Source organism: Mesocricetus auratus, unplaced genomic scaffold (assembly GCF_017639785.1).
Source record: "Mesocricetus auratus isolate SY011 unplaced genomic scaffold, BCM_Maur_2.0 Super-Scaffold_100015, whole genome shotgun sequence".
NCBI lineage: Eukaryota > Metazoa > Chordata > Mammalia > Rodentia > Cricetidae > Mesocricetus > Mesocricetus auratus.
The window spans coordinates 7061607-7081837 of record NW_024429198.1 but is presented as its reverse complement, the minus strand read 5'-3'; the positions used below and the strand labels follow the sequence as shown (position 1 = coordinate 7081837).

Sequence of the window (20231 nt, the reverse complement as noted above, 5' to 3'; positions counted from 1 at the left end):
GAGAAGTATTTTTCCCAGGTCTATTTTTGTTAATGAATAATGGATGAAATAATGATTAGACGATGTGTCTAGCTCATTGGCTCTTAAAATTTCAGCAAGAAATACAATTGTCAAGAGAACTACTTAAAACAGAATTCTAGGAGCCTCTTCAAGAATTTTTGATTGGATATACTAGGGTGGATATGTCTTGAGGATCTGCTCTCAAGTGGTTGCTGATGTCACAGGCCCAGGGACCACATCTAGATAACCAATGATTTAGTCTAGGGATCAGAAAGTTTGTTGTTAGTAAACAGTAAAGTTTTTTTGTTGTTGTTTTGTTTTTTGCTGTCTTTAGCCTCTGCAGACTGAGTGGCAAAATTTATAAGGTAATATATATCCTAATGTGACAAATTAAAAGGGAGATGTCTTAGTCAATGTTCTATTGCTGTGAAGAAACACCATGACCATGGCAATGCTTACAAAAGAAAATATTTAATTGGATATAGCCTATCGGTTCAGAGATTTAGTCCATTATTGTCACGGTGAGAAGCATAGTGACATGCTGACAGACATAGTGCAGGAGAAATATCTGAGTGTTCTACATCCAGACTGACAGACAGCAGGCAGAGTGAGACACTGGGCCTGACTTGAGCATTTAAAACCCCAGAGTCCACCCCCAGTGACACACTTCCTCCAACAAGGTCACACTTCCTAGTCTCTGTCCAGTAGTACCACTCCCTAAAGACCAAGCATTCGAATATATAAGCCTATGGGTGCCACTCCTACTCAAACCACCACAGGAGACACTTAAAAATGTAAAATGCACTCTTAGCTATAAAACAGTATAAAACAAGTACTAAGCAGAATTCAGCTGGCTCCTGCTTCAGGTTATAGATATTTTTAGTCTTGGTTCCAACTAGTCCCAACCCAAAGCCTATTTTCTGTTGCTCTGAAGGATATATTTACCTAACAGTCTAATCACTATAGCTTCCTGCAATTAGGGAGGTCATCCCACATTGAGTACAGACTATAGAATATAATGAGGGTGGTAGAGATGCTGCTAAGAAAAGGAGACCTCTTCTAAAGCATGCTATGCACTTCAGAAATCCAGGGGCATTCTTGACACAATGAATTTCAAATGTTCCACACAGTTTGATAATGGTAGAAACTAACCATTTGCTTGATTCTTACACTCAGGAACATTAAAAGTTATCAGTTTAGCTCAAAGTCCTCTACAAAGTCAGAATAACTCCAATACCAAAGCCAGATGAAGACCCAATAGAAAAAGAAAACAGTAGACCAACATCTGATGAACACAGATACAAAACTTCTCAACAAGTTACTAACAAATCAAATACAATACATACAAAAAGGCAGTTCACCATGAAAGTTAGCTAGCTTTATCCCAGAGTTGTTGGAATGGCTCAACACATGTAAATCCATCAATGTAATAAATCATAGGAATATAGACAGAAATCACATGATCACCTCAGTAGATGCAGGAAAGGCTCCATGTGTATATAGGCAGCACCAACTAGACTCAGTTATTAATTATAAAAAAGAGAGAACATAAGCTGAGAAGGATTCATCTTGGAGGGTCCCAGGGAAGTCAAATGGAATGATAGTGGGGTGATGATGAGCACAAACCATTGTAGCAACATAAGTCATAAATTTACAAATACTGATACGTACTTAATATATTATATATGTTCATGAAACTTTCAAAATATAAAATATTATTTTAAAATTTAAATGTAAAAGTGAAAAGATAAAAAGAAAGTACTTTGTTTGATGTTGCATAGTTTAAGAATTAATTCTTGTGCCGTTGGCAAACGCCTTCAGTCCCAGCATTTGGGAGTCAGAAGTAGGTGGAGCTCTGTGAGTCTAAAGTCAGTCAGCCTGGTCTTCACAGTGAGTTCCAGGACAGACAGGGCAACAAAGAGAAACCCTGTCTCAACCCTCCCCAAAAGAATTAATTCTTGTGACTTTTTAAAAAATAGTAATGACAAAAATTAGGATATCCAAACTAATTTACTTTGTTTTTGAAGCATTCAATTCTTAGAATATTTGAAATAACCTAAAAGTGCACTCTGCCGGATGTTTAGGAAATGAGAGTTGTGAGGAAGATATTCTCACAGTGCTGCTCATCCATCACTCGGTTTTCCAGTAATGGGTCCAAGTTGTTCTTCTGTTCCCATACCACCAGAGACTATAAGCAATTCCCTGTCTCGTTCTAGCGGTGGAGAACAGTGCTCACACTGGTCTCTCGCAGGGTCCACTGGAAAGCAGCAGCCTATCACTGCCTCCCTCTACATTCCTGGAGTTATCCAGCTCCAAGTGGCCTCCAAGAGTTCTTAAAGGGCTGTGGACAGCTTCACATCTCTTAATTCTGCACGATGCTTCTGATGCCTTTTCTCCAGAAAAGACCAATATCATGTGGCAAGGGATGGGACAGTCAGTCCCATAAACAGTTGCTGGTAGCAAGGGAACAACAGGAAACCAGGCAATCTCTTTGCTAGGGCAGAAGCAAACAGCTCTTTCTCTTAGTACTTTGCAGTCTTGTGGGGAAATGGCTGTAGCGGAAGACAGAAGAGCAGAGGAGCTTACCTTTCCTGAGGTGTCTTGGAAGACACTCTAGGAAACATTAGCCATCCTTCTCTAGCTGAAGCCTTCAATGCCGTATGTAAAGCCTTAGGGCCCATATGTGTTTTGAAATTCTTACCTTTACAGAAGTAATCAGAGATGATAAAGGGTGATTGCCAGGGAATTAGGGTAGGGGAGAATGTGAAGTTGTTTACTTGGTGTGTAGTTTCTGGTTTACAAGGTAGAAAAGGTTCGGAAGATAGCTTGCACATAAATCATTGTGAATATTCTCATTCTAAAAAGATTAAGACTGTAAATCTTCTGATACACACACACACACACACACATATATATATGTATATATGTAGTCACCAGAAAAATCTGAAAGCCATTTTACCCATATGTCTGTATTTCAGAGCACCCAGGGCAATGTCTATAGTAGGTTCCTGAAATCAAACTCATGTATTTCTACAAGAACAGGTAAAGCTATTCAACTAAAGTCAACTAGCTATGATGAATAAAACAACAAACATCTTCATATGACTCACCAACAGAGGAGTTAGGCAGGTAGTCACTAGAAGACCTTTGGATGTCATAGGACACTAGAATTAGGAACAGAACCCCAGGAACTGTGAATCTACAGCCTCCATTGACCCCATCCGGCTTCATCTATATTTGCTGGAACTGTGGTTGTTTCATTATTCACAGTTTAAAATGAGAAAAAAACAACAGGAAGAAACAGGAGTATGAAGGCAGTCTCTTTCCAAGGTCATCAAGCTAGTGCAGATTTTAAGCTGTTTGGTTCCACTGCTAAGCCTTCATGTCAAACTACAGTGGACTCTTACAGTTCAGGATGAAATTTTACAGACACAACCAAAGATGCCATAGGAGTTGTAATGGCAACTGAAAGACAGGACATGAAAGAGATAAAGGCAAGGGAAGGATGTAAGCCCCCAGGAACGCTCAGAACTAGGTACACCACTAGATGAGGTATACACACACAATTAGGTCCTTTGAGTTCCAAAGAAAGCATCCCAGAAGATAAGTCTCAGTCTGGGTGTTAGTGAGAGTTGTGTAGAATGGGGTCACTTTGGGGTTTGAAAACGGCCTCACCCTTTTGGAAGACGCAAATTCTGCTTTGCTATCGCTGAGCAGTGTTCTCAGAGTCTGAATCACGAGAAAGAAAAAAAACCCACTGCTCTGTCTTTAGCAGAACTATCCTTTGATCTTTTTGGTACTAAAATTTAAAGATTAAAACATCTTGAGCCCAGGGGTGGGAGAAGCTTTAGCCTCTCTTCTCTCTAAAGCTGATAGTAGCTCTCCATTTGAGCTGTTCCCAGAGATGCCAATATGCAACTTAAAAGGGACTTCGGTGCCTGCTGTACATGACCTGGACTTGGGAACAAAAGAGAGCTTAAGCTTGAGAGAGCTAAGGAGAGAACTTCTGCTTCTCGCCTCTCAAGTCTTCAGTGGTCTGCCCTATCTTTTAGTTCTGAATGGTCCTGGATTTCAGATATATTCATCAAAAGCCCCCATTTGTGGCTGCCTGTCACCTGCATACTAATTAGCACCAAGGAAACCCGCTAGGTGGTCAGTTCTTAACCCCATGGTGTGCGCCTGGCTGAAGAAGCATGGAGCCAATCCTGGGGAACTAAGGGCTGCCCATCCAATTAGGAAGAGATACTCAAAAGCAAAAGTTAAGGTTCTACAGGAGCTGGCAACAAGAGACAGAGTAGGGAGGAGGGGACTCCCTGACAATAAAGCCTCTGCTTCTCTCCCTTGTCTGTTCTGCAACAGTGAACCTTCAACAGCCTTGGGCCAGGCCCGATGGCTGCTGGTGGGTTGACATTGGCACTCGTTTCAATACAATTCTCCAGCCAAGGAAAGCCTTTCTTTTTGAGGGATTTGGACTCTCTCTGCCCTGTTAGATTAAACAAAGAACTCCGGTGTCAACTGGCAGAAGCCATGAGGCTCTCAATATGTTGTATTTAAATAGGATGGAAAGAAATTCCACAAAACCCGGAATCATCACAGCTGAGCAAGCACCTTTGCCTCCTGGAGCCACTGGTGTGGGGTGTGATATGATTTTAGACACATGCACACCCTCCACATCAGTACACAGACAGGCATGCACATACACCATGCGTTTTTAAACACGTAAATGCACACAGCATGCGTGAATGTATATACACTACATATGAACTCATGAACACACATGTCACACTAGAATGAGTAAAGCATGCCAAGACTTTGTTTCTAGACCCTGCAGAGTAAAAACAGAAGGTTATGATTTATCACAAGAGAATCTCCCTTCCTACCCTTTTATATTACCAATGAGGAAATGGAGACCAAGCTTTATATCATTCTCCTTACCCAGAGAATGGCTGAGGTGTAGTTCTCCCAATTTCCAGTTTATTCATCTAGAAGTGGAAAATCTAAATGCATGTCTCTCTATATATGCAAGACTATATCTAACTATACATATAATTACATAATAAGAATTGCTACAATAAGAATTAACTAAGGTTAATTACATAGCAATCTCAGACATATCATTAATATGCATTAAATATACTGTGTCTTTGCAAGTATAGTATTCTGGCTTAAAGCCAGAAGACAGTACTCAAAAACAGTGCAAAATAAAAATGCAGACCAGGTCAGGGCAGGGCCATTCCTTCCTACAATAAGTCACCACTCTGCAAACAACAGATGGACATTCTTCAGAGAAATTCTTATTCTGACCTGGAACATATCTTAACAGGACGTAGGAGAGAGGTGCGCCTAATAACCTGGTACATCAAGCCTAGGACACATGAAAATGCCTGCCGTGCCCTGCTCAAAGACACTGAAGGGCACGTGTTCACTCTTGACCCTCCCTACACATGTGCCCTCGGACCATGGAAGAGCAGTGTAACAATACAGACTGCCCAACTGTTGAGAACCAATCATTGTCCCAGTGTTACTCAGATCACAGCAGAGAGGAAGAGGCCAGGAGAAAGCAAGGAGCCTAAGGGTCAGAGAGAAAGTGTTTGAGAATCTGGCCTGGGAAAACAAAGGGATGGCAGGAGGTGGACAGAGTAACTGGACTCTCCAGGTGTTAGCAACCTATTATTCTCCAAATGCTGAACAACTCTGCAGATTTGATCTTGGGCAAAATGGCTTCTTTAAAACCAATGTTCTCTTTTGCACAAGGTTCATATGGGGGGGTGGTCTCCAAATTGATTATATGTAGCCCTTCGGAGGAATGTTGTATGTGTGATTTTTATAATTTTCTCCATTCTTTTCCCAACCATTGCTAAGTATACCAGGGCAGGGTTCTACTGGGCACACTCAGAGTTCTTTGTTTCTAGCAAATTAATATTGCTTGAAGGAAGGAAAGTCAAGCATTGACATAAGTAAAAATATTCTGGAACTTTTTTAATTTTAATTTTTAAATTTAAATTAGAAACAAGGTTGCTTCACATGTCAATCCCAGGTCCCTCTCCTCCTCCCACACTCTTCCACCAACACCCCACCAATACACCCTCATTTCCCCAGGGAGGGTGAGGCCCTCCACGGGGTTGTCCATAGTCTGTCATTTCATCCAGGGCAGGGCCTAGACCCTTCCCCAAGAGTCCAGGATGAGTGCATCTCTCATTGCTGGATGGGCACCCAAAGTCCATTTGCGTGCCAGGGATAAATACGGATCTACTACCCAAGGCCCAATAGATTGCCTAGGCCTCCTCACTGACACCCACATTCAGGGGGTCTTGATCAGTCCCATGCTGGATTCCAAGCCATCAGTCTGGGATTCAAGAGCTAACCCTTGTCAGGTCAGCTGTTTCTGGGGGTTAAACCAGCCCAGTCTTAACCCCTTTGCTCATTAGTCCTCCCTCTCTGTCACTGGGTTCCTTGAGTTCAGCTTAGTGTTTAGTTGTGGGAGTCTGCCTCTGTTTCCATCAGCCATTGGATGAAGCTTCTGTTCCCCAGACTCTCTGGCCATTGGATTGTAGGCTGGCACTCCCAAGATCATGTCTAAAATCCATATATGAGAGAGTACATGCCATGTTTCTCTTTTTGTGACTGGGTTACCTCACTCAGGATGGTTTCTTCTAGTGCCATCCATTTGCCTGCAAATTTCAGGATTCCATTGGTTTTTTTCTGCTGAATAGTACTCCATTGTGTAAATGCACCACATTTTCTCTATCCACTCTTCAGTTGAGGGGCATCTAGGTTGCTTCCAAGTTCTGGCTATTACACATAATGTTGCTATGAACATAGTGGAACAAACATCCTTGCTGTATGAATGGGCATCTTTTGGATATATGCCTAAGAGTGGAGTTGCTGGGTCTTGTGGTAAGCTTATTCCCATTTTTCTGAGGAATCTCCATACTGATTTCCAAAGTGGCTGTATGAGTTGGCACTCCCACCAGCAGTGTAGGAGTGTTCCCCTTCCTTCAAAACCTCTCCAGCATAAACTGTCATTGGTGTTTTTGATTTTAGCCATTCTGACAGGAGTAAGATGATATCTCAGAGTTGTTTTGATTTGCATTTCCAGGATGGCTAGGGATGTTGAGCACTTTCTCAAGTGCCTCTCAGCCATTTTACACTCCTCTATTGAAAATTCTCTATTTAGTACTGTAGCCCACTTTTTAATTGGATCCTTTGGTGTTTTGGACACTTGCTTCTTGAGTTCTTTGTAAATTTTTGAGATCAGCCCTCTGTCAGATGTGGGGTTATTGAATGTCTTTTCCCATTCTGTGGGCTGCCTTTTTTTTTTTCTCGAGACAGGGTTTCTCTGTATTGTTTTGGAGGCTGTCGGTCCAGCCTGGCCTCGAACTCACAGAGATCCGCCTGCCTCGGCCTCCCGAGTGCTGGGATTAAAGGCATGTGCCACCAACGCCCGGTCTGTGAGCTGCCTTTTTGTCTTGTTGATTGTTTCCTTTGCCTTACAGAAGCATCTCAGTTTCAGGAGGTCCTATGTATTAATTGTTGACCTCACTGTCTGTGCTACTGGTATTATGTTCAGGAAGCTCTCTCCTGTACCAATTCATTCAAGCTCTCTCCTGTACCAATTTGTTCAAATTGTCTGTATATAGTAGGGCTACTGATTTTTTTGAGTTGATCTTGTAGCCTGCCACTTTGCTGAAAGTGTTTATCAGCTGTAGGGATTCCCTGGTAGAGTTCTTTGGGTCACTTATGTAAACTATCATATCATCTGCAAATAGTGAAAATTTGACCTCTTCCTTTACAATTTGTATCCCCTTAATATTCTGGAACTTTCTAAGCTTTGGCATATTGGTGCAGAAAGTCCCCTAAGGATTCATTCCTTTGCTTTTGTAGAGGAAGATTGGATCATAAAGTATATTGATAATTTTCTTAAATACTTTACCTCAGATGTAACAAGTAAACTTCACTCTCTCTGAAGAAACAATTTTGTGGTGATTTATGAGACTTGCAGCTGTTCCCCAGAATGGGTCTGTGTGGGGGTGGAAACACATTTATTCTCAAACACCGTCATTAATCAAACTGTGGAACAAGCATGCAGTTAACATTAATTTCTGCCAAGAGACCACTCTTGCCTGGACTCAGGGACCCAGAGTCGTCTTGGACTGTTTGGCTCCGTTTGGGCATGATATTTATGCACACCTGCAATATCCCACTGCACACACAGATCCATCCGTCATCTGGTAAGCAAACATGCATCAAAGACACAAACATTAAGCAGGAGGCCATACTCAGAGTACAATGATGAGTCTCACGGTAGAAATCAAATACAAGTTCGGAGGAATAATCAGTAATACAGTATAATTTGCTCATTCCTCTAGCATTTACCAGGTATTTAGGATGGCAGACTTTGTCCCATAACTGATAATATTGCAGGGAACAAAAGCAAAGTAGTATTCTCCCACACAAAACTAAATTCTAGATATCAGAAGGCCATTTGAGCAAAGAGGATTGTGATATGACTAGAAATATTAAACAGTAAAGGGTGATGATCAAGGAAGGCTTCTCTGATTGGGTGGTTTTGAGAAGCATAAGAGTATGAAGAGGTCTGTGTCACGCATGGGAATCAAGATTTGTTAGACCCAGTACAGGTTAAAAGGTTTATGTGGAAAAATAACACTTACATAAGATGCAGGTGGCTGCCCCAAGTTCCAGTTCCAAGTATCCTCCCAGGCTGCCCAGAACCCTAAGAGAGAGCACGGCCATCCTCTCCTCCCATCTATATCCCACCTGTGCACCTGTGGCCACGCCCAAAAGGCGTGGTCAGCAACACAGGTACCTAGTAAGATCTCCCCTACAGGTCTGCAGGAAGGATTTTTCAAGCAGAAAAAGAAGCCTAGTGCAAGATGAACACTAAGGAGGAATGAAGGAAGGGGGAAGCAATCCAAGAGGAGGTAGAAGGTAACCGTAGGTCTCATCAAAATGCAGAAGGATCTGATACAGGGCCAGCAGCAGTCCTCCCAGGCAATCCAGGATGAGTAAGGGAAATCACAGGGGACATCATTGGGAAATCACAGGGGCCAGCATTTGAATATTACTAGAAGCATGCCAAGAAGTTGACTGCAGTACCAGATGTAGATGAGAATCTGCCCTTCTACGGCCCATGGGAAACTGACAGCTATGCGTATTCTAGGTTTAGAGGTCATTACCATTTTATAAGGTCGTGACTGACTGCTCAGTCATCAGAGTTCACTTCTAGTTATCTTCTCCTGAACACAAAGAGTTTTTCAAGCTCGAAGCTGAACTATTTGTTTTGTTTGTTTAGGATGATAACGTTTTCCACATAGGGTCACCGATGGCCCCATGACTGGAAAGAGCAGATTCTATGTGAGAGTTAAACCTAATTGTCAAACTGATTGTATAGAGAAAAATTCCCACCAGTAAAGCATACTTCTAGGTGCATCTACCATGGCATTTTCAGAGATGATAGAGGCTCTGACCTAATGACTGGGTTGATGCCTGGGTGGGTTCATTCTGGGATGGCATTGTTGGAAGGTAGAGAGAAGTACAAAGTGGAGCCTAGGTGGAGGCAGTTGGTCACTAGAGCTATGTCCTTGAGAACTACATCTTGTCCAGACTCCTTCCTGCATTCCTTGTCACTACTCCTGCTACTGGTGTGGAAGGCTCTGCTCCATCATGCCTGCTCTTCCTCATTGGCAATTCTGAAATTGAACTAGGTGAATCTTTTTTTCTTTGTTGTTCATGTCAAGTACAACTGACTGGAAATCTAAGAGCCACTGGTCTGTTTATCTTCACATTGAGGGAGTGACAGATTGCTTGGATGGCTAGTGGTTCAGGAAATGTTTCTCTAGCATTGGAATGACTTGCCTTACAAAGGAACATGCATCATCCTAAATGATCCTTATTACACTTACTAGGAGAGACTCCTCCCAATCTAGAATCCTTCCTTCTGTGCCCTCAACCTTTCCAAAACCAGCACCAGAGTACAGCTCCAACCTCCCTGATTCCATCTGGGAATATCATGGAAGAAGGATGAGCACATCAGAGCTTCCCATAGAAGCTGTTCCCTGCATGGAGCCCAGAAACCTTGGCAGCTGGAATGATGAAGGAACAAGGAAACAGATTGACCAGTGCTGAGTAAATGTGAAGAGAGAATTATCACTGTGGAATCTGGTTAATAAAGAAAGCTTTTGCTTCAGAAATAAATATCTCCCTGGTCTGGAGCAACTATGGCTTAGCCTCTGGCTCTCTGAGTCCCTAAAGTCATGGTCGTGGATTTTATTTTCTAAACACACCCGGTTTATCATTTAATCTGTTTATTATGAAGTAAAATCAACAATCTCATCATTATGAGCTCATTAATTAAATAGTTTGCTATCTTCTCATTCCCTTTATTAGTGAAAACCCAAAGTACTTTCCCAAAACTGCTACTAGTTCATAAAGTAGGTGACATGTGTGGACATACATGCACCTGCCTTTTACACACTAAAAATAACCCAAAACTTAAAAAAATAAATATAACACAGCAACTATCCTTCATCCATGATAGCTATCCCTTAGTAAAGCAAACACATGAGCTACTATGGATCCGTTTCAAATAAGACTGTCAACTTCTCAAGAAATCCAAGACAAGAATCAGTCAGGTTGTGTGAACAAATTTCACTGTCATGCAAGGTAAACTAATTGTGCTGCCCACCGAGAACTTCTAGGCTCGATACAGAATACGGAGGTCATTTAGGGTCTTCAGCTCACAGCATATCTATAAATCAGAACCAAGGCATAGGTGATCCAATATGCTTTGATCTATTGCTAATGCCCCGCTAGTTATCATTTGCTGGTAAATATTTAAAAGTGCCTGTACACATCTCTTAGAAAAATAACATAAAACTTCCAAGTAACTACATGAGACTCTGATCTCTTGCACTAAAGTGGGATGGATATCCTGAACCACCCACCCAACCCCATATTAAGCACCTCACAACACTAAAGCATGAGAACAAGGGGAATTTCCAGATACCAAAAGAAAAGAACAGAAAAATAAATCAACTTAAACATTCAGAGAGAAACACAGAAGATATAGTATTTGAACATCTTTTATGTCACTGTGGGTAAACACTGTCTACAGCCTGGCATTCAAGCATTAAGCCATGTGTTACTGTGAGGACATTTGCAGACGTGAATAAGATCCGTAATCAGTTAACTCTAAGTAAAGATGATTATCCTAAATAACCTAGTGATCTCTCCAGCCAGTTGAAAGGCCTTATAAATAGAGCTACAGCTTCTCAGAGGGAGACATTCTACATGTGGACAACTGTTTTAGCCTAGACACTGCAGTCCCACCATGACCTTTCTGGTGGCCTATTCATAGATTAGACATTTGCAAGACTCAACCTTAACCATTGCTCAAGTCATTTCTTTGCAATAAGTATCTCAAAATATATTTGCTGCTGGCTTTATTTCTCTGACTATATCCTGAATGATGCATGGCATTAACAGCTAAGCTGATGTGTCTGTTGCAGCCTACTTCTGCTCTGGAGAAATGGGACATGTTTAAGGCCTACAATGATAGAACGTCATGTTAGAGACTACATGACAAATGAACATGAAAATACACAAATATAGCTGGACAGTGGTGGCACATGCCTTTAATCCCAGCACTCGGGAGGCAGAGGCAGACAGATCTCTGTGAGTTTGAGAGCAGCCTGGTTTATGACAGCTAGTTTTGGGACAAGCTAAAAGCTACACAGAGAAACCCTGTCTCAAAAAATAAACAAGAAAGAAAGAAAGAACACACACAAATATTTGGCCATCTGGGTCATTGTTCTTAGTACAGGAAAGAAAACTATTGGGTTGCTCTAGTAGAGTGGTTCTCAACTTTCTTAATGCTGTGACCCTTTAGTGTCTCCTGTTGTGGTGACCCAACCATAAAATTATTTTTGTTACTACTTCATAACTGAAATTTTGCTACTGTTGTGAATTTTAATGTAAATATCTGTGTTTTCTGACCATCTTTGGGGGGTCACAACCCATAGGTGGAGAACAACTGCTCTAGTGCACACACATATACATATATATTGTCTAATATATATACTATTATATACATAGTGCATACTACATAATAGTGTATATATTAGAGCATTTGTTTGTGTGTCTATATATATGGTACCCAAATTCAAAGCAGCTTGTGTATAACATGAAGCACTTCCTATCCAGCAAACTGACAAAATCCAAAAGAGAGAATATTGTGAATTAGTCAGGAGGCAGAACAAGAGACTCATGCTCTTGAACATCAATCGTGGAATGCAATTATGCATCATTTGGTGAAGTCTTAGAACTAGATGTTCTGAGTAGCAGAATAAACTCACAGAATGCCTGCAGGTAAGGCGAAATCCCCATGAACCTACACTAGGAAACAAGAATGGCCTAGACAACACAATGATATATAATGTCAAGACCTGGAAGCAATTTGTAAGCACTCAAGACTGGATCAGGTACAGAAGGTTTACAAAATAGAGGACTTGGCAGTGGAAACAACAAACAAATGATGGCTGACTGCTCTGGCACAAACAGTGCAGAGCAACAAAAACCCATACACATCCCAATATTTCCCATTTGTTCATGATCTTACCATACATTATAAAGGTAAGGCCAGGACTGGACCCCTATTTACTGTGCCCTTTATCCAAGTTCTCAGCTTTATACTAGGACCTATATACTCTTCACAATTGTATCCACAGAGTCTAGGGAAAGCATCTGTCATAAAGGAGATAGCCAGCCCACATTGGTTGGACCACTCAATGAGTTTGAAAACAAGCTTTATGCCAGGAACAAGCTTAGGTCTTTACAGCCTGGAATCCTGATGAGTGAAATTTCAGACTCTGGTCCTATCTGCCAGGATGACTTCCTGCCACATGCAACCCTGCAGCTATTGCCACCTGCTTCATCTGCCTAATGACAGCTTCTCCAGCTTCCCTGACATCTCCACCCAGCAGCCACTCCCACCCCGAGATGACCACATCTCGCCAATAATTTGAAGACAAAGGAGCTCATCTTTACTGACAAAAAATAAAGCATAAAGCTTGCACATTTTCCATTACTTAGCATTGACTCTAGAAAGTTGATCTCAGAGAAACTGAGAAATACAGCAGGACTCAGAAAGAACTCAGAAAATCAGACAGCCTTGGCACAACATATTGAGGAAACAGTTAAAGTGATCAAGTCAAAAGCCGGCTACTGCCACAAATAAATCCTGAGACAGGCTGCAAAATCCCCTGTGCGTTTATGTGTGAGAAATAAAAACAAGTGAAGGGTCAGACTTTAGGGGGAAGGGTCTCATCATTTTTCTGTTGAAGCACATTAGAAAGCCAGAGAGCTCTACACAGGGTCAGGGTGGTCAGTGATCATCACAACACTAACTCAGCCTGCGGCATCAGCCTAAGCGTAGAGTGTATTTTAATGTTCACAAAGATACCATGGCCCACAGTTAACTCCATCATCTCTGAAGGATGGCATAGAATAAGAACAATATTGTCGACTAGCTCAGCAACACCAAGTATGTTTCACTCTACCAAGATTATAAAAGTCCTAATGTCATATAGTTTGAAAATATTCATGAGTTCATTAGATATTCTTGATCACTTCAGCCATCATTTAAACAGTATTGTATTAGGGAAAGAAATGGTTCAGGCTAATAATACTTCCTCAATGTCTAGAAAGGCTCACTTGTTTTCTTCTTTCTATTAGTGTTACCTTGAGGAAAAATTGATACACTCTGGCTTCTTCTTGATGACAAAGTGCTGTCTGTATCAGTTTTATGTCAGCGATTTATTGATCTCCTGCTTTTCATCCAACACACTTGGTGGAGGGATTCTTATGTATTCTAACAGGGCTGTGGGAATGGCTGATAAAATAAGGTTAAAACTGAAAACTTAAGAAGTACTGAAGTAGCACAAAACCCGAGGTATAATCAAATTGTGGCTTGGAACTTGGCTGTGTTGATTCTAACCAATTCAATGCTGTGGAGAAGCGCCTCCTTTTTCTGAGCAACAGCTGCTGCCTTGCTGGAAGCAGCTTCCTTGGCCACTGTCTTAAGTCCCCAAGAGCACAGCTGATCGATCCTAACACTCTGAAGAGTTCAAAGGCAGGAAAACAAAATGTGTCCTTTGTAGACCTTTAGAGTTTCCTTAGAGAAATTCACCCTAGGAAGATCATTCTCATGAAGGAATAGCCAAGGGAGAACTTACAAGTGCCAAGTTTTAAGGTCTTCCTAGAAACACAATATGAAATAGTTTGGCAAGTATCATCATTGTACTATTGTATGTGATATAACCATGACTATGATATTGTAAACCTCATTCTTTTCCTACCTTTTCTTCTGCCTGCATGACTAAATGTTGGCTATAATCAGTTCATTGTTCAAAAGATTCATTTATTTTTCTGTTATGTGCACATATGTATAGCACATGTAAAGGCTGGAATGGGCATAGTATTCCCTGGCACTGGAGGTTTGGACAATTTTAAGCTGTCATATGAGTGCTGGGGGCTGAACCTGGGCACTCTGCAAGAGCAGCAAATACCCTTATGTGCTGAGCCATCTCTCAGGCCCTCTGTGCATTTGCAATCAACCCACTTCTCAACAGGGAGTTCAAGTGTTCAAAGTGGGTAGGTAAGGAACAGTCTTAAGGCTTGCCATGAAACAACCGTAAACAAATTCACGCCCTAGATATGCTGGAAAACTAAACCTTGGAGTCTAGCTTAAAGCTATGAAGTCACATACACAACACAGTCTCCATTACTCAGAACATAATAGGAGCGGGGAAATTACTCACTGATTGGGTTTGTGACAAACAGCACCCTAAATTTGACATTGAGATTATGTGGTTTGGCACTTCTAGCAATCCAATCAGCCAGATGATTGTTGCCTTCCTTTCTTGTCACGCTTGCTATAAGCTTTACATGGTAAATTATGTAATGGAGAACCCAGTTGCAATCACTTACCAGGGTGAAGGAATTAAAACATTCATTTGATTTTATGCACATAAAAACATTGCATATTTAAAAGTTTCTTATTGCTTACAATCATGGTTGATACTATAACAAGAACTCCCAGGAATGTCTCTCTCAAGCACACACTTGTGTCCCCTTGTCTTTCCTTCTACACCCTGACTACAAAGTAGCCCTCCTCTGTTGCTCTGCCCAGAAACCACTGCCTTAGCTCCTTCCTCATTTATTTCCCCATTGAGACTTCCAGATCCTTAAGACACAAAATAATACTATTTCTTTTGTTCTCTTTTCTCTCTTCTGGTATTGTCAGTTTCCCTCTGAAGAAATGGACAATATATTAATGAGGAAATTTTCTGATTTTGAGTAGCCCTTTATGCATCGTCGTTTTCATTTCCTGGACATTGAAGAAAATGTGAGATTGCAATGAAATTACTTGGATCAGTTTATCTGTGAAAACCATTTTATTTTTTATTGTTTGAAAGTGGAAAGGATAAATGCATCATTTTCTATTAAATTTTTTCAAGCAATATATTTTGGTCATGGATTTCCCTTTCCCTAGCTCCTCCAAGATCCTAACTATCCACGACAAGAAAGAAAGGAGCAGCTCGGGTCCCCTAGGACGTGGAGGGGGACAAGGGGGCAGAGAAACAAGGGGCCAAGGACAGAAAGGCAGAGGGATAAGGATGCAGGGGACAGGGGACAGGGGAACAGGGGACAGGGGACAGGAGATTGGAGGCAGAGGGATAGGGGGTAGAAAGGCAGGGGCAGGAGGACTGGGAAACGGGGAAGGAGGCAGGGGAGAAAGGGGAAGAACTGTCAGGTGGAGGGGAGCAGGGGGCAGGGGGCAGGGAACATGGCTCAGCCAACATCAGACACAGAACAGTGTAACCAGGAACATCACTAAATTCATCATCTAATAATGTGTTGATAAGCTTTTCTGTTGCTCTTCACACATCATTATCAAACATTTGAATCTACCTTCCATATGCAGGCTTGAAGAGCTGCCAGATATTTATAACGGTTTACACTAGCACTAATGTAATATCATGTTGTCAGTGTTTAAAGACATTACTTCTTTATGTTATTTCTTTCTAGGATATTCTGGAGAGGATTTTTTTAAACACAGGATAGGGCTGGCTATGTAGCTCAGGCTGACTTTGAATTCATGAATTCATGACCCTCATGCCCTCATGCCTCAGCCTTCTAAATAAATCTTTAGAGATTATAGTCACACCCATCAGACCTGTCTGAAGAGGTCATGCTTAACAAAAAAAAAATCAAAACAGAACACTCTTTATGAAGATGCTGAAGTCACCATACCCTTTAATCCACAGGTAGGCTCCTTTGACTCTGGACTCCTGTATACGACATGTGGGTGGTACCCTTCCTCGTTCAGTGGATGCTTTCTAACAGGCTCAATGAAAAAGTCTCCATGTGGTAGATGGAAAAATCCAGTCTGTAAATATAGTCAATAAGAGGGTTTATTTGAATCAATCTGCAAAGAAAATAAATAAAGTGAAACATTACAAAGACGTAGGTAATCTCTGGAAATACCCAAGTGTTCTCAGACTCTGATGCACAGAGATAATTGGATCAAATGTCTTTTTAATCATAAGTATTAAATGATTGGTCACAGATTCCTTGAGATGCTAATAAATATGTTCACATGTCCACATGAATCCAGAATGTAGTTGTCTAGGTTCCTGTATCCTCCTTGGAACCATTGCTAGACATCTACGGATCACAAGTAAGAGCCAGCCCATGTATGTGCTTGTGCCCATGGAGCCCATGCCTATGCCTTCAACCCCTGGATAACAGAACACTTTTATATGTAGGTAATATGATCATACAGTCACCCAATTGCTTTTCTGGATGTGTTTAATTCCTCACTCAGGGAAACAAACAAATTTAAGTGTTTGATCCAGTGGATAGCTTCTGCTATGCTCTAGGCACAGAGGGTGTTCTTATTCATGGTTACAGAGATCAGTTCTACATCTGAGAATACTAGTCTATGAGAAATTCAGTGCAGGAGGTTGATCTGGATGTGCCGTTCTTTCTACTATCTTGTTCCCTGAGGAAAACTTCTTAGTACCTATTTGAGGTGCTTAGCAAAGTCCTTGCCAGCCAGGTATGGTGATACATGTCAGTTATACTAAGCATATACTCTAAAGGCATATGCAGAAGGATTATGAGCTTGATGTCATCTGGGCTACAAAAGAAATACCCAGGGTTCCAATCTCATCATGCATGAAAAAAAAGAGTTTACACCTGGGTGACTTGTCTAGAGTTTTATATCAAGATTATCAGGACAACAGACCCTGGAATGAAACTGGGCTCAACCGGAAGTGGCTCCTCACTTATGATCTTGGGTAAATGACTTGCTCAGTTTCTCAGATCTCATCTGAAATACAGGGATAATTGAGGCTGTTGTGAAGGGCAAATGAAAATATAGGAATTTCAGGGAAGGAAGGGGACAGGGTCTTACCCAGCATAGGGCTCTTTCCCAACTCTGACCAAGTCATTTCACAGAGTTAGGGTTATAAACTTGGACACTGGGGACTTGAAGGAGCCTCAGAAAGGCTTCCACGTCCCAGAACCTCAGTCCATACATCTCAAAATCTGATCATCTCAACAGAAAAGAGTAGCTGACCAGCCCAAGCAAACAGAAGACAAGGGAGGCTCCTCTCAGTATGGGTGCTCTTCCAAGTTCCTGTTTCTCTTACTACATATCAGTAAGGTAATACAGCCAGACCTCAACACTAATCTTGCAGCTGATTTCCTATTTTGATGCTAACCTCAAAATATTCTTAGTATAAAGAATAGCAAGCTTGTGGAAGTAGCCCACAAGGTGATTTACATCTAACCTCAGATTTGTTTTTTGTCTGACATCTCCTAAGAAACATGACACTTTTTTTTCTGGAGCTTTGTCTGAGAAGAACCTGCATGACAGGAATGACTGACAAGGTCTGGAGAACAGTATCACATAATTGCAATAAGATAGGGGGAAAAGGCTCCATGCATTACGGAGATTTGGTTCCATTTCGGCTGTGAGTCAGAGACCAACAAGAGCAAGGAAAGCCTGCCTGCTGCTAATGAGGTTCATTTGTGCCATAGAAACAAAGCAGAATTCGGGGCTCCTCAGGGAGCCAAGGTCCTGAGGTCGTTTATGCACTGTTATCAACCTAATACTAATGTCCCTGAAGGAAACAATTACAAAGCCACCAAGGAAAGTTAATCCTTCAAACTCTAACTTTGTGTTCAAATGGTGGAGAAGAAACAAACAGAACTTTATCTGAGAGCCTGACTATTCTAATGAGCAATATGAACAAGAATGCCTGACAGACACATTTTCCTAAAAGCTTCCTTACATCTGTATTCCTCTATGGGGTCATCCCTGCAAGCATCCCCATGCACACACACACACACAGAGGGGGGAGGGAGGGAGATAGAGAGAACAGAGAGACAGGGGGAAGGAGGAGAGAGAGAGACAGAGAGAGAGACAGAGAGAGAGAGAGAGAGAGAGAGAGAGAGAGAGAGAGAGAGAGAGAGAGAGAGAGAGAGAGAGAGAGAAGTCATCTCTTCTGTCTCTATAGTTCACAGAAGCTGGAAGGAGACTCTGGGGAGCCAGTGTTTCAGCAGTGGAGTAAAGGACCGTGAATATACAAGTAGGGCTGCTAGCTGCAAGACCCACTGTACAGGGTCATGGAGAAGGAAGGGAGCATGTGGGAGAAAGGATGAAGACACATCAGTGGTGTGAGGAGTAGAGTGGGGCGTCTTCAGGCTAACCGACTTGTGGAAATAAACTCATCTGTTGTAACTAACTTAGAAATGCCTGTGAATGCTTCCAAACACTACTACACTTTAAAGGTAATTTAAAATAAGATTAAAATAATTTTATAGCAATAAACATTGAAAGATTTGTTCAAACCATAACTGGCAAGTTCCCTTATATCTTTCATAAAGGGAACACTAACATGGAGAAAAAGACAGTTACCATCAGTCAGGAAATCCCCTGTCCCTCTTTGTAATCAATAGTGCCTTCAAAGGAAACTATTGTCCTGATGTCTAACATTAATAAATTAGTTTAAAGTCCACACTTAGTTTTAAACCACAGTTCAGATTCAGACATTGGTGAGAAAAGGGGCGATTCAATGACCCTTATTGCCCACACCCCAGAAGTACAGCATTGTCAAATCTTACTGTCTCCACAGACGTGGAGGTGACATGTTTCTGATCTTTGTCCTCCATGGAAAGCCCTTCCCAAAGAACTAAGATAAGTCAGGGATGGAAGACACCACACTGACTGATGGATAATTTCTGCTAACTGACACACAGCTGAATGACTGCAAAAGTCTCGATGGAGCAGAACTGATACAAGCCTGGGTCTTCCTTTCTGCTAGAGTCTTCAAGCAGGAGTTCCTCTCTAACCTTCAGCACAGGGCGGGAGGCAGGTTTTGAGGACCAGTCTTAGAATAAGCAAGCACAGTTTCTAGGCTAGGGTTTCTCCAATAAAGACTGATGTCATCAGTTAGTTTCCGAGGTTCCAGGTTCAAGTCATAGCCCCTTCTTCTTTACTACAAGATATACGTTCTGTGGTTTTTTTTTCATTCAAAAAGCCAGACTTTGGGAACAAACAGGCCTGAATTCACCATTCAACTCCATCAGGAACAAGCAATACATCATTTTACAAGGTCCTTCTGAGTCTGTAACCTCATCTGTCTAGTTAGGATGGTGGCATGCTTTCTGTAGAACAGTTAAACTAGGGAATGAAAATTCCTCTAAATTATGTCGGGCCTTCAGTAAATGTCTCTACAGATTTCCTCACATCGATAGCACCTCTTGTATGACTAGGTTATTCATTTCCTCATCCTGGGATATATGTGACACAGCTACTTATCTTTTGGAGATAGTTTTTGGTTCTAGAAAAAAACCTGCTCATTAAAGGTAGAAGAGCTAGCTATCTCTAAATTATTTTTGTTTCTTTCTTGGTAATACGTGAAACTAAATGTGTTTGTCCTGCCATGATTCTTCAGAACTCTTCCCATGGATTCACTATTGTTCTTTCATAAGAAGAGAAAAGGGGACATGGATTTTTTTTTAAAAAAGGATCTATTCAGTCATTGAAGTGGCTCTTCAGAGAGTAAGAATGCAGACACTAAATAGAACAAGACATCAGGAGATGCTCTGGCCCTGGGCTTCTTTAATTTTAGTGTGCTAAA

The 20231-nt window shown here is 41.5% G+C and overlaps 1 protein-coding gene across 1 annotated transcript in view; it reads right to left on the bottom strand.

Moving 5' to 3' along the window:
• The window catches only part of Adamts12 (ADAM metallopeptidase with thrombospondin type 1 motif 12), a 280702-nt gene that overhangs the window by 170684 nt on the left and 89787 nt on the right, over positions 1-20231 (bottom strand). The window contains exon 3 of the mRNA XM_040757649.1: positions 16333-16468. Within this exon, the coding sequence (XP_040613583.1) occupies positions 16333-16468 (136 nt within the window). The remainder of the gene's footprint in view (positions 1-16332; positions 16469-20231) is intronic.